This window comes from Gastrolobium bilobum, unplaced genomic scaffold (assembly GCF_033153095.1).
Source record: "Gastrolobium bilobum isolate Gb01-03AN ecotype WA unplaced genomic scaffold, APGP_CSIRO_Gbil_v1 utg12072, whole genome shotgun sequence".
Classification (NCBI taxonomy): domain Eukaryota; kingdom Viridiplantae; phylum Streptophyta; class Magnoliopsida; order Fabales; family Fabaceae; genus Gastrolobium; species Gastrolobium bilobum.
Genome location: NW_026899161.1, coordinates 275,370 through 302,467, shown reverse-complemented (window position 1 = coordinate 302,467; position 27,098 = coordinate 275,370). Strand labels below are relative to the sequence as shown.

Here is a 27,098-nt window from a genome sequence, read left to right as displayed (position 1 = left end):
GGCTTAAATTGTAGTTGCCTTAACCTAATCTACTTTAATTTTGGCTTTTGGATAACTGCAATCCAATCCCACCAATATTAGTTTGGTTAGCTTGCTTCATGTATGACATTGGTTTAGGACTTTGGGTTAAACTATATTGTATATCCATAAGCCCAATAATGGACTAACTGATCAAGAAATCCAGGCCAGAATGGGTTCTAAATGGTTTGGGTTTTATGAAGGTTTTGTGTGTTAATTGTTTTCCTTACCCACTTTAGTTCAGAAACCAATTTCAACTGATGCAGCAATTTGGTTATTTTTCCTTTATCAACGCATAAACAAGCATGATGCCCTTCAGAATGATCCGCAAATTAAAATATAAAAACAGGATATAAAAGAAAAAACTCTGCCTTAAACCTCACTTTTCTTCTATATAGAACATTATGATTTCTATCTGCATTTCAACTTTTAAACTGCTATAAATCCTTTCCTAATAGATGAAAAAAAGAATCTGTATAGAAGTTCAAACATAGAGGGGGTAATAAAAACGTAAACATGGTAATGTACAAAATTTACTGATTTACAAATTAGGAGGGTTCTCAGCTTGTAAGTGATTCAATGGGCTCAAGGAACTTTGTCAATATTTGGGGAAGCACACTATGGGGTACAGCCATCAGAAGATCATATTACCCTGCCATTCAAGCCACTTAAATAGGACTCTTCAATTAAAAAAATGCTGGGATAGTCTTCGAAAGATACCAGAACAATGGGATGTTATCATGAAAGCAAGATAGGCCCATTCTCCGCAGCAGTGTGAGCATTGCCATAATTATTATGCCTTGTCATCTGGATGTCACGTGAAAAATGGGTCCTTGCTTTTGCATATGGAGCTGCCCTCGCTACAAAAGAAAACCAAGAGTATAAATTTTAATTCATGATAAATTCTTAGTGCTTAGCAAGGTTAAGTTCGGGAATTTAACTATTTTCCCTAATTCAACCCAATTTGGAGAAACAAATTTTCTTCAAATTTCTCTAGAGTTGAGTTGATATCCTGGGAGAATAGTGTCAATGTTTTTCCACATTCAAGAGTTAAGTAAATTCTGGGCTACTTGACTCACGTAATGCATGATCATTTTTTTGGGATAAAACAAGAGGGTTGTACAGAGAGTGAAAAAAGGAATATTCAGGTTGCGGGACAGGCCAATAAGAATACAATATATTACTAATTACTAATTATGATTCCATATAAAACGTTGGCCGTGTACCCATATATATATATATATAAGGAGAGATATTCTTACTACCAAAATCTTCTACTACCAACTCACTACCTATCTAATCACCATTGGATTAATATTTTCTCTTTTTCCAAAAACTTTTTAGCATTTTCTCTCTTTAATTCAATGGTGATTAGATAGGTAGTAAGTTAGTAGTAAAAAATTTTGGCAGTAAGAATATCCTTCCTTTATATATATATATATATATATATATATATATATATATATATATATATATATATATATATATATATATATATATCGGATAGGGGCAAACTGGTGTAAGCTCAACCCAATAAATTTGCAGCGTATTAAGATAACTATAACCCGCAAATATTAAAATCCTTACCCGCAATTTGCTGAGCCCGTAGGATATTCTGGCGCCTTTTCCACCAGCAAACTGAACAGACAATAAGCAGTAGAAATGTAAAAAAAGCACCTAACCCAATACCAACTTTAGCACCGGCAGAAAGGTGAGGTCCGCATGTAGGTAATCCAGGTATACCACACAGACCTGCATTATCAGTAAAACTGCAGCCATCCACAAGTGTAGATTTAGCAACCTTAATCACAAAGAAGGTTGAGAAATAGCATATAGATATGGTTATCCTCTCATTGCATATAAATATTCTTTGTTTATTGAAGTGTTTAATCATTGACAACATACTTGAAGCTAGCTCTGTGCAAAAGTCTTCCTCCTAGAGTTGCTGGGACCCTTCCAGACAGGAAGTTGCCATTAAGGTTCCTGCATGAAGACATTTTAAAACAGACTTCTTGTCTCCTTATTTGTCTTATGGCTAAGTTAAACACTAAGGAATCTTACAGTCTTCGTAACAACGTCAATTGTCCAAGGCTTTCAGGAATTGATCCATTGAAAAAGTTGTAGGACAGGTCACTGCATGTGTACATGGCATTCAGAAATGATATCACCATGAGAGCCAAAGCAATAATTCACAACTTTCAGTAATCTAAGAGTGAAGCTAATCTCAAGTGGTTTAATCAAAGCATGAAGATGGTGAGTCATCTAAGTTCTACTAGTCACTGAAGTACAAATTCAACATTGCCAAGTTGTACAACTTGATCGACCTTTCATTATTTAGAACTAAAGCAATATTGACCACAAATATTAACCTTAATAAGATATATGACTCCTTTTCTTTGTGAACTTTTTATGTATATTTATCCCTTAGCTTTTACAAATCAGAGTGATTTTGCAATATGGATTATTCACTATAATGTCATCTATTAAGTAACAAATTCAACCCAAAAGTTCAAATTGTTAGATGAAGGTCACATTAAAAGTTTTATATCATACTTCTCTAACATGCCCCTTCACACAAGAGTACATTGAACTTAAAGGGTGGATAATGCACAGGCTCACGTACCTGTACTAAGAAACACCACAATATTTAATTATTTAGTAAATAATCAGGAGTTGTGAGGATCAAACTCATGACCATTTGGTGAAGGACATATTAATTGTTTTTATATCATACTTTTCTAACACCATCTATTCTATCAATAAAGTTCCACCGTTACAAACATATTACATAAGTGGAAAAGTTTCCGTTTTACTTTTTTTATGTTTTTAATTTTAGAGGTGTTACTATGATATATAGTTTTGGAAAGACACATGCACTCAATCCAATTAGGAAATACGAAGACCAGGGAGTAACAAATATATCTTGCAAAAAAAACTACTTTAGGGGCATTCAAAACCAAACGGATCCAATCAAAACTGAATAAATCAAAAAATTAAATTGGATTGAATCGGTTTTTAGATCCAAATTTTCAAACCAATCCAGTCCAAATCGAATCAAAATTTTATACATATATTTTTAAAATAATATTTCACCTAAGAAATTTCCATATTATCGATACTTATTTAGAACATTCTTATTATTCTTCCAGCCAAACTTAATTCCCTTTCTTGGATTTGAACATATATTGTAAGATTGACAATTAATTTAGAATTTGGATTTGTGTTTTGATGTCTTTTCATGAAATTATATTTCTGTACTTTGATGAATTTATATATTAAAAAAATTCAAACAAAAATCTGAAAAACCAATCCAACTGAAACTGATTTAGATTGAATTTACAATTTGAACCAAACCGATTGAATGATATAATAAGAAAATCAATTAGATGGATCAGTTATCCTTTTCCCTTAAAACAGATCCAAATTCTGCAAACACCCCTAACTACATATACAACTATACAAGTTCATGTTTCATATATCTTGTCCCTTAGATCTTGCTAATGCTTTAAAATTTTAGGATTTCATACTTTCTTATTTGTTGAGATATATAGTCTCACATTGGTTGTATGTGCAACTAATGTGGAGTTTATAAGGTCTTGAGCACTCTCACCCTATGAGCTAGCTTTTGGGGTGGTGACCTCAAGGTTCTTAACATGGTATCAGAGCTAGCTTTTGGGGTGGTGTATCCCAAGGTTCTTTACATGGTATCAGAGCCTCGCCGCCCCCCACTTTCTCTTGTGGCGTTTCTTAGCACAGGTAAGCTGGGCCTGTTGCATTGTCCACTCTTCAAGCCCAATGGGCTCTCGTGTGAGGGGGCGTGTTGAGATATATAGTCCCACATTGGTTGTATGTGCAACTAATGTGGAGTTTATAAGGTCTTGGGCACTCCCAACCTTTGAGCTAGCTTTTGGGGTGGTGTATCCCAAGGTTCTTTACATTATTCCTCTAGAACCAGGGATTAGTTCACATAAAGAATTGAAGACAGGATTGGAGCAGACATCATTTCCCAACACACCTGTGCTGAGGATGAGAATCACATGCATTGTACCATATATTTTATGAACTAAGAAAATAAGAAGAGCAAGAACAAGAAGTCACTTACAGCACTTGCAAGCTAGTTATTGTTCCAAGTGCGGAAGGAATAGCCCCATGAATGCTGTTTCCACTTAGGTTTCTGTGATGAACAAGTAAAATAAGCATAACAAATAGGCGAATGAACGTACTATTTTTTTTCTATTTCTTAGGGAATAGTGAACAAAAAAAGGAAAACTAAAAAGGTCAGACAAATTATTCAAATATCAGTACTTATGCCTACAGAAGTAGGATTTTATTTTATTATCAATATACCAAACATTATTCATATATCCATACATTGACATAAATATTAATGTTCGTCTGAAAGGAAACTATTTACAACTCACAGGTTTTGTAGATTATGCAGTCTGGATATGTCATTCGGCAAGAAACCCTTCAGACCTTGATTGTCAAGACCACTGTTCATCAACAGATACATCACCAAGTAAGCCATATATTGAGATTAAATATTCAATACAGCTTTCACTGCAAAAGACACTGACTTTTACCCTAGTGGCACCAATATCTTTGCTAAGTGCAGGGTGGAGTTATAAGTTTGTTTTGAATACAATCTGGGCCCAAGGAAATTTGAGAAAGGAGAGGGTCAATATAAGGGCTACTCCCTCAAATAAGGAAAATAAAAAGGTTGATTTCAGAAAGCATGCAATTCCCAAATGAGTGAAAAAATATGTTTATAGCCAAAGGCTTCAAACTCTTAACAAGAGAAAGACGGATTTAAATGCTACCACACAATCAAATATTTAGAATAAGGATAATAAGAAATTACAGTCCATCAATGACCCATTTGCTGCTACTTTTGTCTAATTGGCAATCTGCTCCAGTCCATGGATGTTGTTGAGGAACACATGGATCACCATTCCACCCAAACCTGGGAGGAAGCCCCAAAGCCTTCTTTAATGTTTGTAAAGCCCTAACTAGAGTAAAAGAACAATGATCAACTAGCAAAAATTTTACATGCATTTAGATTACCAGAAATCACATTTGCTACCATTAATAGTACATAAAATCAGAGGACAAGTAAATGTAACAGTATCATAAAGTAACCAATCAATACTAAGCCTGAATGTCACCTCTGATAGGAAGAGGAAGCAAGAGCAACAAGCAATCAGTTAAGGAAAAGTGCCGAAACAAAGAGACCCAAGAAGTATGATAGTGCATGTAAAAGTAGCAAGTACCAGCACAAAACCGATCCCATGTTGTATTCATAAAGAGCCATAGACCCAAATAATAGAGTATCTTGAGTTGTGTTATTTAATAAGGGAAAATAGAAGCCAGAAATTGTATAATTCTGCATCATTAATAAGTTCCTGAGAATGTCAATAATATGTTATTGCTCATTTGCCAAAAACTTAAAACAAATACAGATTGCGTGTATATAGTGGGTATTATGAAATCATTACACTCTCCTCCAAATTCAACCCACATTTCATTTGATTATATAATAAATATCACACATCACTAGGACGAAAATTCATGTTGTAACCAAAAAAAAATCATGTTAGAAAAATAGGAGAGGTTATACTTATAAGTTATAACCTCTCTTTTTTACAACCATTTTCTTTATTGTTGGATCAAAATCAAATCAACGGTTATAAAATAACATCAAGTAAGAGCCATTGATTTGATTTTGATCTAACAATAACAAAGTGGTTATAAGAAAAAAAAGGTTATAAGTATAATCTACCTTAGAAAAATATAACATTAGTAGGGATTGACATATATACCTTCATCTGATAAAGTATTTGACTCAACCATTATAACCTCCAATATCTCAATGGCATTGATTATGGCAAGACTACCCTCTTTTGGATTCAAAGTTATTGTCAAAGTCCTCCCATTAACAGTAACAGTTGTATTAAGCACAAGGGCGGTATAAGGACCCCCACTCAATTTCACAATGTCAACATCTTTAAAAGCAACATCACCATTTATCATAATGTCAAAGACCCTTTGACCTATGGCAGTCACTGAATTATCAATCTCTGCAAAATGTAACCAAATAGAATAGTTTTTGTTGGGATCCACATCCAATGTATATGTTAAATCAGGCTGGCTACTAGTACTAACAAGTGCTGATCGATAAAGAGTTTCTGGATAAAAGTTTGGTGGAAGTGAAGCCTGTTTGATTCTAGTTTCAACGGATCTAGGTCTATCAGAATCCTGACCAAAAGTTTTAGTATGCTGCCAAAATCTGTCCCCACCCAGGGGATCCGCACCATAATCTACGCCAAATTTTGACTGCCCAAAACCACAACTAAGTCTTTTAACTGTCCTAAGTATTATCCCTTGACTCCATCCAGGCGCAAAATAATAAGCTTTATCATCAATTTGAAGAATCTCAATTGAAAGGATTGCTGGATCTCCATGACCCGTGCTATGGAAACAGATTGAGACAGAACTATCCATAAGAAACACTTGAGCTTGGGTAAATGCTTGATCATCCTGATCGGTCCAACCTGATTTCAAAGAATATATTTGAGTGCCTTGAATAGAGATGTCAAATAGAGGTTCATCGGTAGCTCTAGCTTGTGCGACAAGTGCAAAAAAGATCCTGACTGAGTAGTGCCCCTTTGGCACTCCATTAATGTGGTAGCAATTTGAAGGACCTTCAGACAAAGGGAAATAGCGAAGAGTTGTGAGAGGAGGGGAAATGTAGCTTGTTTTAGATGCGTTAGCGGGTATGCCTCCAGTATATCCAAAGTCTTTATACCAAAGGGTAGTGGTTGGTTTTGTTTGAACATTCTGCCGAGCCCCACAGCTTATGCGCATAGCAAACGGCCCTGCAATGAATGTGAAGTTTCAGAAATTTGAAGCAAATCAAAGGGATATAAAAAATATCAAAATTATGAAAATCCTAATCCTTTGGTATTCGCAATCAATCACACCGGTTTCGTTAACACTAAAACTCGCCAATAAAATAGCAACAACAATGCAGCAAGCTCTTGCTGTAAATTTCAACATGCATTTTGTAGATTGTTGTCAATATATCACACACACACACACACACACAGCATAATTTCATCACATCCCTGAGATGTTGTTCAATTAAATGCAACAGTCCGTGCAATAGGTCCCCAATAAAGCAAGTTTTAAGAATCATGATAAGCAGGCACAGAGCGAGCTCAAGAAATTTCAATACGGTACCTGTTCATATTGAGAATGGTGTGTATAACAAAAAAGGGGATTGTTGAGAAATATAGTCCCACATTGGTTGTATGGGCAACTAATGTGAGGTTTATAAGGCCTTGGGCACTCCCACCCTTTGAGCTAGCTTTTGGGGTGGTGACCTCAGGGTTCTTAACAGGGATAAACTAAGTTTTTGTTCAAGAGTTTGACAAGCTGAGTACTTCTAATATTCTTAATATCAAAGTTTTCTACTAAAGAGAAGTGTCTTCCATGAGACATCCAAACTTGATTAACCCTTCACTATAAGTAAAATACTAAGTTGTAGAGATTACTTAATTGATGTTATCTTCGTATTTTCCTGTTCTTTTTTTAAATTCAATGGCCTTATCTTTTTTAAACCCAAAAAAAATTAAAAAAAGAGAGAATCTATTAAGCAATTTCTGAGGCGCCAGATGGAGTCACATATACCCCAACATTACTCAGATTCAAGCATGAATTCCACCCAGCGATGTGCACGCATTTTTCCTTAAATAACTAAATTGAAAGCAAAACAAAGTGAAATTTCAAACAAATCCAAACTCAAAATCCTTATGCATGAATCTACTTATCAACTCCAATGTACATGAATACGATAAAAGAGCATCACCACCAAAACGAAGCTTACCTCGTTGAGCTGCCCACACAGTAAAAGCAAAGCAGAGGAAAAGCATCCATAGCAGAAGAAATCTAAACATTGTGGTATTTGGCATCTTTGCTTTTTCTTCTTCTTCTCTCTCTCACATCCCTGCTTTTCTAGAGAGAGAGAAGAGAGAGAGAGAGAGAATGCTTGGACGTGTCTGCACTTTGCAGTAACACTCCACCGTTGGGAATTTAACTACTCTAATAATAAATCTTCTTTGATTAGTTGACTCGTGAACAAGGGACGGGGACAGCTGTCACCGTGCTGCTGAGCCTTATCACAACCGATGCAGGTGCGCACCAACTCCACCGTATCTCTTAATGATTATTGTTCAAAGATTAAAGATGATATACTGTGGATTATTATTGAATCTACTTGGATATGGTTTTGTGGGTCCCGCTTTTTAACGGCTATGATGTGAGGTAGGAGAGAGTGAGTTGTAGGTTACACATGGACCACAGTATTTCTACTTGGTGGCTAAATATTGTGGTTAAGAAAATATTGTGACATCCAATGGGTGCAGTTCAGTTGGTTCTTTGGCGCTGAGTTAGTGGAGTTGAATATGTGTTTGATTTCCGCTGAATGTATTCTTGAGGAGGGGGTTGAACCTTTAGCCCATCACTAACCCCGCACTCCAGATTAGTCTCATAGCCCGGCTCAAAGAGTCGAAGCTTGTGGGCATACCGGAGGGAGCCAACTCACCTCAAAGAGGTAATTAGAGTTGGGTAACTCAAAAAAAAAAAAAAAAAACTTTGTGACACTAATTTCAAGGTTGTAATTGCTAATTGGAGGTGGATTTTGCTTTTTTAGGTTGTGAGAAGACAAAAGCAACCAGAAAAAGAGAGTGAGAGGGAATAATAAGTTCACGGGAAAGATTAAATTTAATGTTGCTTAACTGAAATTACACGATTGACCTTGAGAAGTAATAAATAGGATGATTGCATGATGTTAATTTTTGGATCAACCGGTGGATAATATAATGGCCGTGTTTGACTTTTGAGATGGGTCGGTATGTATTTGCGCTATCGACGAGAGCGTCACCAGCGTATGCAACGCATGAAGAGATGGGTCAAGCTTTGAAGGAAACATCTTCCATCATGTTGGACTTGGAATTACTTCATTTTATTTTAATTATGTTTTCAAATCAGATAAATTGCATAATACTAATCTTTAGGGATCCAATTAGAGTGAAATCATTTTATTTGAAGGGAATATCAAATCTCTTAATGTTAGGTATTCCATTGAATCAATTTTAACATTTTATCATCATTATCATAATTATTAATTTCCTCTTTTACCTCTAAATTATCTTGTGTATGTTGTAATCTCACCCTCTCAAAAAAATATACGAATTATCTTTTTTTACAAATAAAATATAAAATTATTTTTTGGTTTGCTTTTATTTATTTATTTTGGTATGCAGGTTTGCTTTTATTTAATTTATAAAAAATGCCTAGCTCATTTTTTAATTTTTTAATTAAATTAAACTTATATATATATATATATATATATATACACACACGATAAAATTAGTTTACATTAGTTTAAGTTACACTATCAATCTTAATCATTAATCCAATTTATATCTAATAACTCACGTGACTAATAAATTAGAGTCGTTAAATACAAATAAATTAACTATTAAGATTGGATATAACACTTGTTATTCTTAATGATTTTATGAAAAATGCACCCATAGATTGATCTCAATGTTATATGTTAAATTGGTAGCATTGTGCATGCATACCTTAATGATGTCAAAGACGCGTTGAAAAATGGATAAACAGAGAGCTTGACTTTGATAAAAGAGAAATTATCTAGTTCTTAATTATATTTATCAAAATAACAAAATATTTCACTCTTACACTAAAGATCTTAAGCACTTTTTATAAACTAATTATAAATCAATTCAAAGTTTAAATTCCTAAAAATAAAGAAAATTTCTAAAAATGTATATAATAAATTACAGTTAAATAATTCAAAATACATATCAAATCTTTGATCTTAAATCATGTCAAATTTGTTGTTTTCCATTTCTTTTGTCGAACATATTACAATCATTTAGACTTTGATTTTATTGTACTGTGTTAGATTTCACGGTGTCATTTCTCTGGACATGTGAGCAATGTTTAATGTGTTATAATTTTGTTTGACTTCAAATTTCTTGAAACAATCTGTTAATTGGTTGTATAGTACACAGCGGGCCAATTATAAGTGCATCACTTAATGTTGGATATATCACCATGTGAATGTATGATGTGTGATAATTTGATGTCACACATATGCAACCCGGTTAAAGTCAAGAGTGTTTTGTTCTTTATGGTTTATGAAGTAAAACTTCAATGGGTAGCCTAACAAAGTCTTTATTGGTTAGAATGGTCATTCCATTGAGAGATCAAATTGTGACTATTTTTATAAATTCAATTTGCAACACAAAGAAGGATGTTGTGTACATGAAAGCAAGTGTGGATTAAGCAAGGATTATGTCTTAACTATGTGCAGTCCATAACAAAAGTAGATTGAGGGAAGTTGAAATCCCAACTTACATCTTGTTTCATTGTTTGTAATTATTTTTCTCATTAGATCTTATTATTTTATTTTTTATGTTACTTTCTTGAAGATATTTATAATCCTCTCTTTCAAAACCATTTGAATCAATCAAATATAATCAATCTTGTGATATAGTGGTGGACATAATCTTTGTGGGAATGATACTTTCTTTTCACTTTATTACTTGAGCAATTGTTGCACTTGTCGTTTGTCGGAGCCACATTGCTTATATACTGAGACATTTGGGAATATTATTTGAATATGTTTTAAAGGAAAATCTTGAGGGAACAAAAATGATTCCAATATACAAGGTATTAGTTATTTTATGTGATGGTAAAATGAATTTCACATAATCGATATGTATTTGAGAAAATTACTTTGTGTAAGCAGTTGAGAACATTGCTTGCGATATTTTAAGTTTATTATGAATTTGATTTATTTATCATGATATGTAATTATGGAAAAATTGTTAGACATGTCGCTTCAAAACTCAAGGGGTGAAGTGAGTTTTATAAAATCTTTTCGCAAAATGTCTCATTTGATTTTGAAAAAATATTTCTTCAATCTTTGATTTAGCACAATTAATTCTAAGTAAAAAGATAAATGTGTGATCAATAGATGAACTAGTGAACAAGCAACAATCTAATGATTGAAATAAAGAGTTGAAGGTTAGAGAAATTACAAACTAGATGTATCATGGTTCGATCACCGCAACTTATGACCTATGCCCGGATTGAAGTTGCTCGATCAACTGTTTCACTAACAATCATATTTCACAGGTGCTTGACAAACATTTATAATCTACCAAGTTTACGGGTACCTAGCAACCCTACACTTTACTCTGAATTTTCCTAGGTATTTGGCTACCTTTCTAACTTAATGGGTCTCACAACATTTTCAACTCAAGTTTACAAGAAGGAATTGTTTAACAATGGCTAAGTACTCTCAAAGTACAAATGATACAACTTGAAGCCCTATTGGTAGTGATGAATTTAAAGAATAAAGCTCAAAGGTAATAGATGATCAAGGGGATGAATCAGTGAATGAAATGAGAATAGGTGCATTGAAATCAATCAGTTAAAGTTCAATGATAAATGGAATAGTGATTAAAAATAGTTAGAGTATATATAATTTTCCCCCAAAATATAGTCTTACAAGGCTTAATGGCTAGTAAGGATTCGAATCCTTTTCGAGAGATTTGAATCCCTTCACGATAGCAGCAAATAATGTAGTCCAAATTGGCCTAACTTGGATTCCAATGCCTCCAAACTTTCGCAAAAGCATTTTCTTGACTTCGGAATTATGCATTATGCAATTTGAAAGTTATGAATTATGCAATTTGAAATCCATGTTCACTTCCATTTCATTCATGCAATTTTGATCAGCTACCTTTAAATTTGAGTCTAAGTCCTATAAATATACTACTTGTGCTGTTGGACTTAGGTTCTTCCATTATAGCTTGAATCTTTTGAGTTTTGTCAATTGTCTTGATGGACTTCACACATATTGACTTGGATGATTGTCCTTTTAGACTTCTTTTTAATTGTTCCAAGTTGTAATGCTTTGAAGTCTTCTTTCTATGCGTGTTTGTTATCATCAAAACTCTTGCATTTTATATTCTTCATCTTGAGTGCATCAACTCCACAAAAAATTCATGCTTAAGCAATATGTGTAGATATTTGGTTTTTGAAAAAAATTAATATAAATTGGTTATAAGACAAAATCATTTATGAATCAATTTAGTGGTTAAAAATTGGTTTTTTAGCAGGTTTTAAACAATTTAAATTTGTTTCTAAATCTGAACCAGTTACCAAAAAATAAAATCAATTCAATTAAAAAAATAAATTAGCTTGGTTCATAAAATCATCCCATATTAATATAACCATGCTTACCCTACATAAATTTTGGTATCATACTTCAAAGCTTTCCAAACAAGAAACCAAATTTGCTTCAAATAACAACTGTTATCACTCCACCGGAAAAAAAAACAAATGTTATCAAAATAAAAGAAATATAAATAAAAAAGGGTATATAAGCATGTTAGTAGAACGACCTTTAAAAGGCCCAAACCTAGTTGGATGCAACTTACTCGTTAAAATCAAAATTGAACCCTAACCCGATTTGCATGAACCCTAACTATCAAATATCTTCATCTCTATGAATGCTCTAATTCAAAACGAAATTTGTGACTCACAAACCATTCATCACCATCCGAATGTACAAAACCTGAGAATTCTCTGTTACAATCTCTTAATCACAAAACACCATATTACAAATCATGTATCCCCATCCAAAATTATAAAATCTCCTATTCAAAATGATATTTGTGATTCATGAACCATGATCCATTTTCATTTGTATACTTTTATATAAAATTCGATCATCAGTTGCGGTTCTTTCAACATTGACTCCGACAAATGAAGAAGGCAAGTTTTTCTTTACACCTTTTATTTTGTGTTCGTGACATCGTAATCTGGTTGGGTCTTTCTTCATCGATTTGGTCTTTCTTGGTTTTATTAGTGTGTTCTTCATTTGGGTCTTTCTTATTTGATTTGAAATGTATTGTATTCTTTATTTTAATCCTTTATTTTCATATCTCATAATGTTTTCCAATTAAAAATGAGATTAATAGAGTGTTGGTCGTATAAAAGGGCTATGTACAAGAATGTTTCTTACACTTTCAATATGATTGGTATATTTGTTATTAATACCAGAATCATAAAATTTATTTGAAATTAAAATTTTGCTTACTTGATGGGATGATGATGCTATGACATTTTTGTGTTTATTTTACTACTGAGATGAATGACTTGTATAAGAAAAATCTCGAGAAGGTCGATGATTACAAGACAATATTTAAGAGATAATATATAGGAATTTCCTTACTTTTAGATGGGGAGTCATGTTATATGGTCCAATTAAAAGTGTTTGGTTGAATACTTAATGCATGTTGTTTTATTTTGTTTATTATTTAATCAAATCAAATAGTGTTCATGTTTGTGAAATGGAGATGGATAACATATATAATTTTAAGATTCTTTGCATATTATTAATTAATTATTTTGCATTTAGTCAATGTATTATATTGAATTTATTATCTTGAAAGAAAAAATTGGTTCATTTAACCTATAAATTACCTAATGTAGACCATATATCATGTTTGATTTTAGTAGGAGGATCCATATTTAAAAAGCTTGGCCAAGATTACGAGAGAGCCTTCTGCCTATTGATCAGTATTTTTCACAGTATCTCTTACATGAAGAGAGCTGCAAGAATTACCTCCAATGCACCATCCTTTATTAAAAAAATCACATATAATTTTGGGGTGTCTGTTTCCATCCTTAACCTCAACACCAGGAGGTAGACTTCTAGTCCTCATATAAAGAATATTTAATCAACAAAACATAATAGTTAGATACTACATGCGAACCAATTTAAACAAATTGATAAAGGACAATAAGCTGCTTATAAAATAGACAACATATTGTGTCATATTATAAGTAGGTTTTTAAAAACAATATTAAACTAAAATGACCATACCTTGGTGTTATTTGTTTCACATCATCCTTTTATCCAATCTCTGGCTACATGATTCTGTTCCTATAATTTTGATCACCAAACATTTTCAACAATACTATCTCTTTATAGGAAGCAATAACTAGTATCACTGGATGACCTAGTGACCCTACAATGTATATCCTTAACACCATATAAATAAGGCTTTGTTATTGGAATTTGGTTTGCTGCATTATCCAAAGGTTTTTCATTACAGGAAGAATCCAACATTTTTCACATCAACATCAACATCTAATCCTTGACTTTTGTCGTTCCCAGCAAAAGTCAGGTTTTCTCTTGATTTTGGATGAGTTTATATTTCGTGTTTAGGATAAACTCCTCTTTTTTTTATTTTAGTGTTTCACGTGAATGAATAAATGCTTTGAGCATAACATTATTATGTCATATAGAAGAAAACCCTAAATCAACGCCACCTTCTGTTATACGTTACATAGAAGAGCATGATGTTGTGCTCAAAGCATCCATTCCTTCACGCGAAACACTAAAATCGAAGAAGGAAGAGTATCATCCTAAACATGAAATGACAATACATCCAAAATAAAAGAGAATATGGATTTTGCAAAAGATGGCAAAAGTAAGGATTAGATGATAACATTGAAAGTGCTAGATCCCTCATACAGAAGAAAACATTTGGAGAACACAACAAACCAAGTTATAGTAACAAAGCGTAATTATAAGGTGTTAAGGATATTAGTTCTATGACCACCTAATCATATAGTGATTCTGGAAAATATGTGGCTATTGGCCTCTTATAGAGTGGTCACTTTGTTGAGGATGTTGACGGAGATGTGAATTCTAGGAACAAAATCATACTGCCGGAGATAAAGTTAAAAGATGATGTCAAACAAATAATAATGAGATATGATCATTTTTGTTCAATATGTGCTTTTAGATTTACTTATAAGATAACAAAGTTTAATTACACGGTATGTTATATGTTTCAGGGGTAGCTTTTCGCCCCTTAACAATGTGTTTGAATTGGTTCACATGTAATATTTAACTATTATGTTTTACAGATTAACTTTTCTTTATAGAAGAATTGGAAGTCCGTCTCCCAATGTTGAGATTAAAGATTGAAACAAATACACCAAAATTATATGTGATTTTTTTGTTGCTAAAGGATGGTGCATGAGGGTATTCCTTGTAGTTTTCTTTGCTAAAGATAATGTGAATAATGCTAACCATGAGGCTGAAGGAGACTTAGTCATGGAACCTCACAAGAGTGAATTAAAATAGGAAGAAGCCATATTATATAACTTATTTGGCCAAGATGTTCAGGAATCTGCTCTCCAAACATATTTATCATAAAGAATATATTGTCACAAGTATTAGGGAAAATGTTCAGAGATCGATGAAGGTTAGTACTCTAATTCCATTAACTACTTCATTCGAAAGCATATGTTTATATTTTTTTGAATTTCCTTTGAAAATGAACATACAGAATTGAGCAAGAAGCAAGTCCAAGATGACATCTATCTCAAGAAAAATAGAATGTCTTTTAGGGATAACTTTTTCCCAAAGAATAAATTTGCATTTAATGTAACAGACAATTATTTTAGCTCCAGTTGTTTGGTTGCATACTTAATGTATTTCCTTTTATTTTATTTTTAATCAAATAATAGATTGTTTATGATTGCTTTTGAAATAAAATGAATGATATTTCTAGTTGTATGGTTCTTTGCATATTGTTCATTTATTATTTTGCTTTTATTCAATGTGTTATATTATATTTATCATTTTGAGGGAAGAAGCTAATTTCTTTTAACAGATAATATTTTGTATAATATTATTATGCTTTAGTGAATCATGATTTAAAGGCATGGCCAAGGTTAAGAGAGGGCTTTTTGCTCACTAGTTACCAAGATGAAATTTGAATTTGAGAAGCGGAGGATGACAACGCAAGATGCACAATGCTCATGTTAATGAAACATCTAGATGGAGCAAAGCCAACAGAATTATTGTATTAAAGGTATTATTTATTTTATATGATAATATATCAATTATGGAAGTTAATTTGTATAACAAGTTGGAATATATTTTGCATGAATCTTCGGGTTATCTATAAATTCGATATATTTATGCAATTATCACATAATTTCATGTTGTAGTAACCTATGTCGATGCTTGGTTTTTTAAAGAACCCATTACGTGAAAAAATCAGCTGTATCATTTTGAAATTGCTTTAAATTTGATTTTGAGCTGCTTCACAAAAAACAATTTGTTAAAAAAATGATGTAAAAATCATTAAGAGGGAATAATCTGTGTTAGTGAAATTAATTCGACAATACACACAGTTTCATGAAATGCACACAAGAAATAGAAATATGCAATAAGTCAAAGTTAAAGTGTACCGTACGAAAATATATGAATGTAACAAGAAAAATTCGAGCTCAATGTTAAACATTGTGTCCTTAAGTTAATATTTCTCTCTCTATAGTCCCAAGATTCGTGGACAATTGTCTTACATGATAGAACAAATTACCTCTACTATTGCGGCCTCACTTCCACATTGAATAGCTCCATCGAACTCAACCTATGCCTGACTAATTGAACTATAGTAGAAGAATGCAAATGCAATAGGGAAAAACTCTCCTTAAAATTCTGATTGACTATCTATTTATAGAAAATATACGGTCACGATCGAAAAAACACTCATTTAAGGATGAAACAACACATCTGTTAGGATGAAGCAACACATCCTTCCGGCGATGAAACAACGCATCTTTTCAAATCAAACTTCTTATTCATAAAAATAATTAATTTAAAAATTAATTTCAACAATCCCCCACGTGAATAAGCAGTTCAACTATCAAGACCATATGCATATGAGACTCAAATGCAATGTGCAATTGATCAATGAGGAACAACCCAATTGGGTTCGGTGGACTCAATGCCTTATAAGCGGACCTAGTTAGACCTATTGAATTTACTCGGTCAATCGATAGACGCGATGCCTTCTAATCGTCAACCTTGTGTGTAAACCAAGACAATAGGAAACACACGATTGTTCCTCGGACATGGATGGTCCTCTATTTGTGTCCATTTTCACATTGGACACCTCCTGGTTCTGCATGTGCGTTAGAGAATACGGGATTGCAATATTCTCATAGAAGCGACCATCACTTCACACCTACATAGGTGATTTTTGATGTGTATCCCAACATACACTGTCTGAACACATCAGAATAAGAAATCATTAAAAGCTTACTTGACTACCCTTTACTTATGCACTGCCTTGTTTAGGAATGAGTATGAGTTTTGAAAAACTCCACAGTGCTTTTTCGTCAATCATCACTTGATTTTCTCTTTGAACCTAGTTCGTGGGATCTCCACTCTTCTAGGTAGAGTTTCTGCAATGATCAACATTTTAATGGTCTTAAACTCATTCCTTTCGACAAACTATACATCGTCTCTCTAGGTACACTTCTAGTTAACAGATATGTAATAATATCACTAAAGAGTAATTGCCTCACGATATCATGTCTTCAATATCGACATCTAGACTTGCCATCATACATAACATTCCTTGCAATTCCAACTGCTACCTTATTATCATAGTGGATGCACATAGCAAACACAAATTTCAGCCAATTCAGAATACCCTCAATGAAGTTACAAAGCCACTCAGCTACCCCACCAACTCTATCTGAGGCAATAAGCTTTTGCTTCTATGATTGACCTTGTAATATATGCTTGCTTGGATGATTTATAAGACACACCACCCCCACCAAGTGTGTACACATACCCACTCATGGACTTGGTGTTACTAGAGTCGGTGATTCAATTTGCATCACAATCGACATGCACCATTATTAGATGCATATCCAGTGAAACACAACCCACTCTCTTTGGTCTAATTTTAACTTTTTTTGGTTTCGGAATCGCGACCTTTGCCAAACACTCCAATACTTTAAGATAATTCAAGGCAGACTTTCTACCTTTTCATATTTTACAAGGGATGTTCATTGTCTTCTTATGAAGGTACTCTATTGATTATATAATTTGTTATTAAAATGATTTTCCCCTACAAATTTTGTAGTAATCCACACATCTACAGTATCATTTATTTTTATTAAAAATTCATTTCAAATAACAGATGCTCGCAGTAAAGCATAATATGTTACAAATTAAAAAAGAGAAAAGAAATGATAGATTAAAAATGGTAAAAAAGAGAAAAGAAATGATAGATTAAAAATGGTAATTCAGAATGTTAAATTAGCGATCACTGCCAGGCCCAAGTTACACAACTATGTGGATATGGGCTACAGCCATATAATATATCATAGAATATAAATAAATAAAAAATGTATTAGGGTTATCATAAAGGTGACACGTAGATGAAAGTAGTGGAGGTGGGGTCTACCTTTCCAAGCAGGATTCCGATGTACACGTCAGTTGAACATCCTTTGTTTCCTTGTTCTGTTGTGTGATTTGGCCTGAGGATGCTGTCTCCGCCTCTACGTTAAAAACCCCTTCAATTGCAATTGGAATTGGGGTTCCATTGCCTGGCCGCAACCTTGTTCCCTCTCTGCTCCCAATGTCTCTCCCAAATTCTCCCACAGCCTCCCATGATGAAATCGATCCATCCTTTCAAGAAGAAGAAGAAGAGGAGATAGAAGACCCTGAGGAAGAAGTGGAGGAAGAGGAGGAGGAGGAGGAAGAGGAAGAAGAAGAGGGAGAGGAAGGGGAAGAAGAAGAAGAAGAGGGAGAGGAAGAGGAAGAGGAAGAGGTAAAAGTGAAGGAGGAGGTAGGATTGGTAGAAGAAGAGGAGGAGGATGTAGAAGAAGAGTTGGAGGAGGTAGAAGAGGAGGAGGAGGAGGAGGAGGTAGAAGAAGAGATGGAGGAGGTAGAAGTGGAAGAAGAGGAGGATGAGGTAGAAGAAGAAGCAGCAGCAGTAGAAGAGGAGGTAGAAGAAGAACCAATGGAGGAGGAGGTAGAAGAAGAAGAAGAAGAAGAAGAAGAAGAAGAAGAAGAAGAAGAGGAAGTGGAGGAGGAGGACAAAAGGGCAGTGACAGATTCTCCACCCAATGTGGATAACAATCGCAAAGGTTTTTCAATTCATAAATTAATTATGAATTTTGTTCTTTATTTTATCCCCTTATATGTAGTTCTTCTGTTTTGCTTAAATTTTGTAACTTGGTTTTGCTACTGTATTGCTCACCCACTATCTGGTGTTTACTTACATGCAGTTTATATGGTTTTTGTGAGTTCATGTATTTTATGCCATGTTTATGTTGTTCTTTCTACTTTATTATTTTATTTTTATTGAACTGTTTATTTGGGGATAGAGGGAGAAGGAGACAATGGGGACTAGCGAGGAATGATATGCTACCTTGGAGTAAATCTTGTGGCCGTGGGGTTTGGTTTTTATTAGGAGATTCTAGAGAGTAGAGACATCTCTGCAGTTAATCTATTTCAATGGGAACCTTCAAATTCTCACCATGTTACTTATTCATGGACCCTGCCAGAGCTTTATAGCATCAGTTGCCCCCTTTTTTTTAACTGGTGCTTAACTAGAATTGTACTGATTCCCGATTAACCTAGTTGCAACGTTGTCATTGGCATTTGGTGATGCAGCAAGCCCCAAAATTTCTGTGTTACCATGCAGATTGTATGATATTCGAGCAAGTTGGCCATTTGAAAAACAGTAAAGAAGACATTAAACTCATGTACAAATAGTGAACACAAAGAGAAAGCGATAATGGGAAAACAAGAGAGGTTAGAGGTAAAACACTGATGAAAATTACATGACTGAGGATTTCAGCCAAGTCTGATGACTTGAAGAAGCATGAGGTCAGAGAGCACCCTATCTTGAAAGCCCAGATTCAGTGTACTATGTCAGAAATGAGTGTGTTCTGCAGTATTTTCTTCTAATTTACTGCTATATTTTGACAGAGGGAACTGTGAGACCATTTTCAGCTAGCACACGTGGTAGTGGCTACATTGTGTATATAACAACAGCCAAGGCTTACCCTACTTGGCATGGTCGTCAAACATGCAAATGAACTCGTAGAGTATGAGTTTACAATTCTAGGTAGGGAAATCGAGTTAACATGCTTGAAAACTTGTTTCTTTGTAAACTCGGGTAGACTCATTTATACATGCACAGTATCATGAGTTTGAGGTCGATTGGACGAGTCTACAACGAAATGGTGATTTGTCCCTAAACACGCCCAAAATGACACTGTTTCACTATTTTTCAAAAAACCCAAAAAGCAGATTTCACGACAGATGAATGATAGGGCTTGTGTTGCATGAAACCTCAACCTCAAAGCTGCACGAACTCGGCTCCATAACGGCATCCAACATTCTGGCTTGAACCCAGCCGCAATGCAGGTGGTGAATGAAGCTACAACGATTCTCAATTGCACAGCTCCTAGCTTGAACAAAGTCACAATCCAACAGGGGTGGACGAACCCCATAGCTCACTGTGAGTCTGCAACTAACCCAGTAGGCTGATGAGGTAAACCTAGCTCCAACAAGGCGAACCTAGTGCCCATCATTATCTTCACTCTTCAGTAGTTTTGAACCTTGTGATTTTTGAATTTGTCCATCAATTTTGAACTTGTCATGCTTTGCTTGTGTGCTGAGCTACAAATCCATCTTGGTAATTGTGGTTTGCTTTACTATGAAGTTGGGATGTTGAATATTTAGTATGCCTCTTGGTATTTAATATGCATATGGTTGGTGAATAATGCCAGACTTTTCAAGTGTGAACTTTTTTATGTTGCCTCTGTCATGAAATAAATTAGTCTTCTTAACCTCTTTATGGTGTGTAACTAATGGCTGTTTTAGAGGGGTTTCTTTGTTGGATATGCAGCGAGACTGGTGAGCATTGCTAGTTTATTAGCCTCTGACTTGTTCTTGTACTTTTTTATTTGTTGAGATGGATTTCTGAATTGCTTGAGGAAATCCTCAGCATGATTGATTATATATACATGATTTAAAATATCTAATATTAGGAAATTAGGAAAATGATGGGACCTAGCAGGATCCTAAGAAAATCTGGAAGGTGATTGGTTTGGGGGAGCAAACTCATAGTTAGATGGTTGGTTGTTTGCTTAGTTAGTTACAGTTAGAGTCAGTCAAGGAGCTAGACGATTAGGCAGTTACTAGAGTCCTAGCTTAAATAGCAGAAGGAAGGTTAGAAGGGATTCATTTAGGGGGCTGTGATTTGAGAATTGAGCTAAGGCTCTTGAAAAGGGTGAAACCTTGAAAGGAGATCTCTCTCCTTGTTCATCTCAATAATATCATTTCTCTTTCAATCTCTTCGTCCCTTATCTCTGTCTATTTCCTTTCTTGTTGTGGGTTTGTAATTGTTAGAAACAATGATCAAAACCATTTTAAACAATGTAAAATAATGTCTTTCAACAGTGTAAAGTACTGTGTTCTACTCTGTATCAATGATGTAGAATATTGAGTAAGTAAGGAAAGTGTAAAAGTAGTGTCTAGGTTCGTTGAACCTCTTTTATTATATAATCACCACTCCGTCGGCTGGTTTATGTGCTGAACACTGCCAGTTCAGTAACTTGTTGCTTTGAGTTGACATTACTCTTTTTGTCCAATCTTCATAATTTGTCTTGTGGGAGGTAATATAATTCCCTCGATTGTCTTTATGAAACGATTTAGAGAAGAGGATTCATTTCTTTTTCCTTTCTACTTTTAATTTCTTGATTTAGCTTTAATCTTCTATTGTAGATTCCAGCCAACATATGGGGTCTGAGGAGCAAGACGAGAACGTGGGGCCAGTTTCATCTATTGTAGAAAAACCTGAACAAGTGTCACAATCTACTTTGCATGACATGGAAAAGAATGATGCCATGGTCATAGCATCTGTTCCTTCATACGATGGTGGCCAGAATTATAGGAACGAAATCAAGCAGCCGGGAGTAGAGTTAAAGGATGATGTGAAACAAATGACATCAAGGTCTGGTCATTTTAATTCATGATGTTCTTTTACATTTACCGATAATTTTCCCGAAGTTTAATTACAAAGCATGCTTTCTCTTTCAGAAGTAGCTTCTTGTCCTTTAACAATGTGTTTTGGTTCACATGGAGTTTCTAACTATTATGTTTTACTGTATAACTCCTCCTTGTAGGAGGACTAGAAGTCTGTCTCCTGGTGCCGAGATTGAAGATCAAAACAAACGGCCGAAAATTATATGTGATTTTTTTGCCAAAGGTTGGTGTATAAGAGGAAGTTCCTGTAGTTTTCTTCATATAAAAGATACTGTGAATAATTTTGACCAGCAGGCTGAAGGAGACTTAGTAACTGCACATCAAAAGAGAGAATTGAAATCGGAAGAAGGTATATCATATTATTTGGCCAAGCTGTTCAGGAATCTGCTCTCTAAACATATTTCTCATAAAATATTATCTTGTCACAGGTGTTAGGGAAAATGTTGAGAGATCGAGGATGGTTAGTACTCCGTTTCCATATACTACTTCACTTGAAAGCATATGTTTGCATTCTTCTGAATTTCCTTTGAAAATGAGCCTGCAGAATGAGCAAGAAGCAAACCCAAGTTGGCATCTATCTCAAGAAAAACAGAAGTTTCCAGAGAATAGATTTGCATTTAACGCATCAAACAATTATTTCAGCCCAAATCTCTCTTCGTATTCAACCCGTGCTGAGGGAATGGCCACCATTCGAAACAAACATATGCACAAAGGATATACTTCTGCAGTTTTGAGTCATTCACCGAATTCAAGTGTGGTTACTCAATTTCCAGCTCCAAGCATGTCACTGTCCCACCGGATTTTAGCCCAATCAGGATGTTCATTGCCTTTTAGTTCCTCTCTAGGTGCAACTACTTTAGGTGACAAAGAATATCATGCCCCTACGTCCACTTTCTCTGGTTCAGAGCGGGAAGATTTGCCGCTAGTTAGTTCATCCAGGGTTCCACTGCATTCTACTGGATATAAATCAAAAATCCGTACTTATAATTGGGAACCTTCTGTACCATTTAAACCATCATTTTTTATTACTTCTATGAGTGTATCATCCCCTGGAGATCTTTATGATCCTCTTCGTGATAGCATTGAGATACCTAATATAGGAGATGGGTCTTTGAAAGCTTCCCTTTTAATTCAAGGATCATCTATCCAGGCTTCACCACAGGTGCGGACATATGGTGATTCTGCTGTAGTTGGGAAACACAAGTCTGATCTTAATGATGCCAAAAGTTCTGTATCTTCTCATAATAGATTTTATGAAAATGAGCCAAACAAAAGTTGTGTTCCTCGTGAAAAAGATTGTCTTGCAACTGAAACAGAGATAACATCAGGAACTTATGTAAACTATCTAGATGGTAAAGTGGGCGTCGGACAAGATTTTACAAAAACAGAGAAAGAGCGTGATGCTAGATATCATGGCCAAGGATCAGGGCACAAAAAGAAGAGAGTAGATAAGGATAAGAAAATTCATGAAATGGATGTTGACTTTCAGACGGATGGCAACGTGCAGAAAGAACCGAAGACATTAAGAAATTTCCGTGCGTGTCTTGTTGATTTGGTGAAAGAGTTGTTAAAACCATCTTGGCATGAGGGTCGTCTCAGCAAGGATGCACATGTTATGATAGTTAAAAAATCAGTTGACAAGGTTGTTAGCACCCTAGAGCCCCAGCAGATTCCGACCACCATAGATGCTGCTAAGCAATATGTTTCTTCATGTCGGGGGAAAATTGCAAAGCTGGTCAACGTAAGTGTCTTTTTTTTTTCCCTTTATGGCAGTGATTGTGATTTGTCCTCCATTTGACAAAAGCATCTTTTGTCTGCAGGGATATGTCAATAAATATGGCAAATCTTGATATGCGAGCCCAAACACCTTTTGTGGACAGTTTCTGATCAGTTTGGCTGATCCCAATTCATTATAACTTCCATCTGAGGCTATCTGTTTCATAGTCAAGGTTGATTTGGAATGTTTTGAATTCTCTTTCAACATGTTTGCTTCATGTTTGACCGGTGCTTTTTCTTGCTTGTTCAATTCCGGTGTAAACATGCATGAATTGCATGGTTTATAACTTAAGGATACCTTATTTTCATTAGATGATATATCAACCATGTTTGCATAATTAAGGTTGGTTGTTTAAAAACATCTATTATGATTCTCTAGGGCCTGAAAATAATGGCCAGCAACTAGGAAAGACTGGTAGGGTTCATGCTGTTTCTTTGTTTTCATGTGTCTGAAAATCTGGAAATTGTTGTAAATATATTGATATCCCGCACTGTAGAGTTGGGTTATAGAAGTTGCAATATGTCGGGCAGGATTTTTAATGTCCCAGTGGTCAACCTCAGCATTTGTATTTTATTCTGTTTCATCTGGGTTTCTTGTTTTGTTTATTATTGGCCATGGGAAAATTTTGCAAAACAGCTGCTAGTTGAAGCTTCCTAGTATTTTTATCATCTCGAAACATGATGTGTAGTCCTGTTATTCTGTTTATCATATTTATTAGCTGTGAGTTTTAGCTTCCTATCTTTGTGGATGTCATATTTGTGTTTGCTCATCAATGCCAACCCGTGTTTGCTCATCAATGCCAACCCGTGTTTGCTCATGGTCACTAGCAAAGTCAATTTTTTGCTTTTTACCAAAAAAAAAGTCAATTTTTTTTCCTAGAAGTACCAAGTTCATTTACACTTCTGTATTTCTTGCTAGTTTGTGATGAATTATATGTGCTCAGATTGCTTCTTTTTAAATGTCTTAAATTTTGTTCAAAATTTAACCTTAAATTTGGAAATTTCTAGGCAACATTTTCATTTTGTCCCCGTATAAAACAGTTTGTCTCTATGTATATATAAACTACATTGCACAGTTGAGGCACAAGAAGAAAAATCGTTAACAGCTAGTACGTAATTTTAGGAATATGATGGAACCTATAATTTCAATAGCAATTATACTGAGAAATAACAAGAAAATGGCAGTAACACAGCAATGACAGTAAACGAAACAGAGCAACAAGACTCCTCATACTAATTACAGACTTAAACACGTAACAATAACAAGGATTACAATGTAGAAAATAGACATCAAAAGACCTCACTTACTCTCAAGCCAAAATACCTAGGCCAAAGAGATCCCAAGAGATCTTTTCCCAAAACTCGACTCCAAATATTCTGAATGCATGCATACCCACACTAAACACACTGCCTCCCTTTTATCCTATATTTTAGGAATATTATAGAATAGTTTCCATAACAAACTAACTAATTCACTAACTTTTAGGCCCATGGCCCATCAATACTCCCCTTCCAAAACTCACCTTGTCCTCAAGGTGAAGAAAGAGGATAGGCAATGTGAAAAATTATCCACCCGGATCCCATTGTTTAAAGCTTCTTAACCCTGTTGTCACTCCCTTTCCACTGAGGTCAGCCAGCTTCTTTGTGGTAGCCTCTGTCCCAACAGCAAACTTGTCAAACTCAAACACTCCCTTTGGTCCATTCCATGTGATGGTTTTGGGGGTATCCAATGCCTCACTAAATGTTTTAACCAAATCTGGATCAATATCCAATCTCATCCAGCCATCAGGGATAACATATGCTAGCACGACCTTGCTGTTTGCATCAGGAGAAGATTTGTCCGCAATCACCATGTCACTTAGTAACAAGAGAAACACCCATTTTGCCTTGGCTATTGCAAGTAATGACGTGGCAAGATCCAACATCGTTGCCCTATGCCTGTCACCACCCACAATACTATGCACACTCAAACGTATATCCCAATTTTCCTCACCAGCCATCTGCTTACCCGTGTCGTCCCCTCCGCTCTCTCCCTCGACCCCAATGCCCAACAACATGTCGTGTAGTTGTGGGTTGCTACACACATGACCCACAGAGAAAGGAGCATCACATCAGAAGCATATCCGCTGTTAATCGCCAGTATCTCGCACCGCCTTGGTCATTGTTGCTTCTGTTGGTAATGGAGCCTCCTTGTGTCAAAACTTGGCTTTTCACTGTCGCTATGTGCCTTAGGTTGGGATAGAATTCATTGGGTTGCTGTTGAGCCCCATTGGTTTTGATATTACCACTTGAATTGGGCCCGCAGTGATAAGTGTTTGGCCCATTTCGTGAACCAGAGCCCAATCCGAGAATTCCTTCTCCATTTGTGTTATTGGAACGGGCTGTAATATATTGTCCTGATCCAGGCCCACTATCATTCAACCCACTACAGCTCACACTATCCACCATCTTCCCAGCAACGATTTCTTTCTCTTCGTTTCTTTCATGCTTTTCTTCCTCACTTTGAGCTAACAACCTGACGCCCTCCATATTTGCTGTTGAATGTGACGAGATTTTAGCACGAATCTCCGCCTTCATCTCTTCCTCACGCTTTTCTTGTTGTTTTTCTTCAACCTCTGCCTTTTGCTTTTCTTCCTTCTTTTTAATTTCTTTTGTTCCTTTTTCGTACGCCTTTACTTCTACACCTTCCGCTCGATTTTTTTCCTTCCGATTAGTCAAGAACGTCGTCTGAACTTCGTATGGTTTCCCGTGAACAGAGCTGTGGAACCTTTGCAGGACTGCAGAGCGAAATCCCTCCCACGTGATTGTCGGATTTCTTGGTTTCTACCATTGGAACCACCCCTTGGCCCTTCCCTCATAACAACTTGAAGCTGTCTCCACTTGTTTTTCAATAGGGATTTGATTCACCCTAAGATAATGCTTCGCCTAAAAAATCCATCCATATGGATATTCTCTGGTAAAGTATGGCACCTCCTCCCTTTGTTTCATTGTTGCCTGCGGGACCCTCTCTCCGCGATCACCACCATGAGCAACAACTCTATTTTCAGTAACTGGTCTTCCTTTCCATGGGTCCACTCGATTAATGAGTGCCATTATCGTCTCTCTCAATTGACGAATAGAGACTTCAACTTCATCCATCCTTTCCTCCACACTATCCAAGCTCTTCTCAACCTTCGTCAATCTGTATTCCATTTTTTTATTTTTTTATTTTTTTTTCTTTCTTTCAGATCTTTGGATCAAAGATCACTCCCAGGAATGTAGTGCTTTGATACCAAATTGATGGAACTTATAATTTCAATAGCAATTATACTGAGAAATA

General features: G+C 35.2%; 3 protein-coding genes across 5 annotated transcripts; 1 reads left to right on the top strand and 2 right to left on the bottom strand.

Moving 5' to 3' along the window:
* Positions 1–392: 392 nt before the first annotated feature.
* LOC133287896 (receptor-like protein 4) lies at positions 393–8,127 on the bottom strand. 2 transcript variants are annotated; one of them, XM_061485595.1, is made up of 10 exons: positions 7,904–8,127; positions 5,838–6,893; positions 4,880–5,027; positions 4,440–4,511; positions 4,121–4,192; positions 2,080–2,151; positions 1,924–2,001; positions 1,606–1,787; positions 739–878; positions 393–670 (listed from the first exon to the last, which is right to left on the bottom strand). In XM_061485595.1, exons 1-9 carry the CDS (start codon positions 7,986–7,988, stop codon positions 757–759), a joined length of 1,887 nt encoding a protein of 628 aa, XP_061341579.1. In that variant the 5' UTR covers positions 7,989–8,127; the 3' UTR covers positions 393–670; positions 739–756. The 2 variants fall into 2 exon arrangements, with proteins under 2 accessions (XP_061341579.1, XP_061341578.1); XM_061485594.1 differs by having other exon boundaries at positions 393–878; positions 7,904–8,126.
* Positions 8,128–18,494: 10,367 nt separating this feature from the next.
* Positions 18,495–24,388, top strand: LOC133287890 (protein FRIGIDA-ESSENTIAL 1). 2 transcript variants are annotated; one of them, XM_061485582.1, is made up of 6 exons: positions 18,495–19,092; positions 21,743–21,971; positions 22,147–22,352; positions 22,432–22,463; positions 22,548–23,744; positions 23,824–24,388. In XM_061485582.1, exons 1-6 carry the CDS (start codon positions 18,582–18,584, stop codon positions 23,851–23,853), a joined length of 2,205 nt encoding a protein of 734 aa, XP_061341566.1. In that variant the 5' UTR covers positions 18,495–18,581; the 3' UTR covers positions 23,854–24,388. The 2 variants fall into 2 exon arrangements, with proteins under 2 accessions (XP_061341566.1, XP_061341565.1); XM_061485581.1 differs by having other exon boundaries at positions 22,144–22,352.
* Positions 24,389–25,328: 940 nt separating this feature from the next.
* On the bottom strand, positions 25,329–25,649 carry LOC133287847 (phosphoglycerate kinase 3, cytosolic-like). The gene has a single exon (XM_061485525.1). It carries the CDS (start codon positions 25,630–25,632, stop codon positions 25,345–25,347), a length of 288 nt encoding a protein of 95 aa, XP_061341509.1. The 5' UTR covers positions 25,633–25,649; the 3' UTR covers positions 25,329–25,344.
* Positions 25,650–27,098: the final 1,449 nt, after the last annotated feature.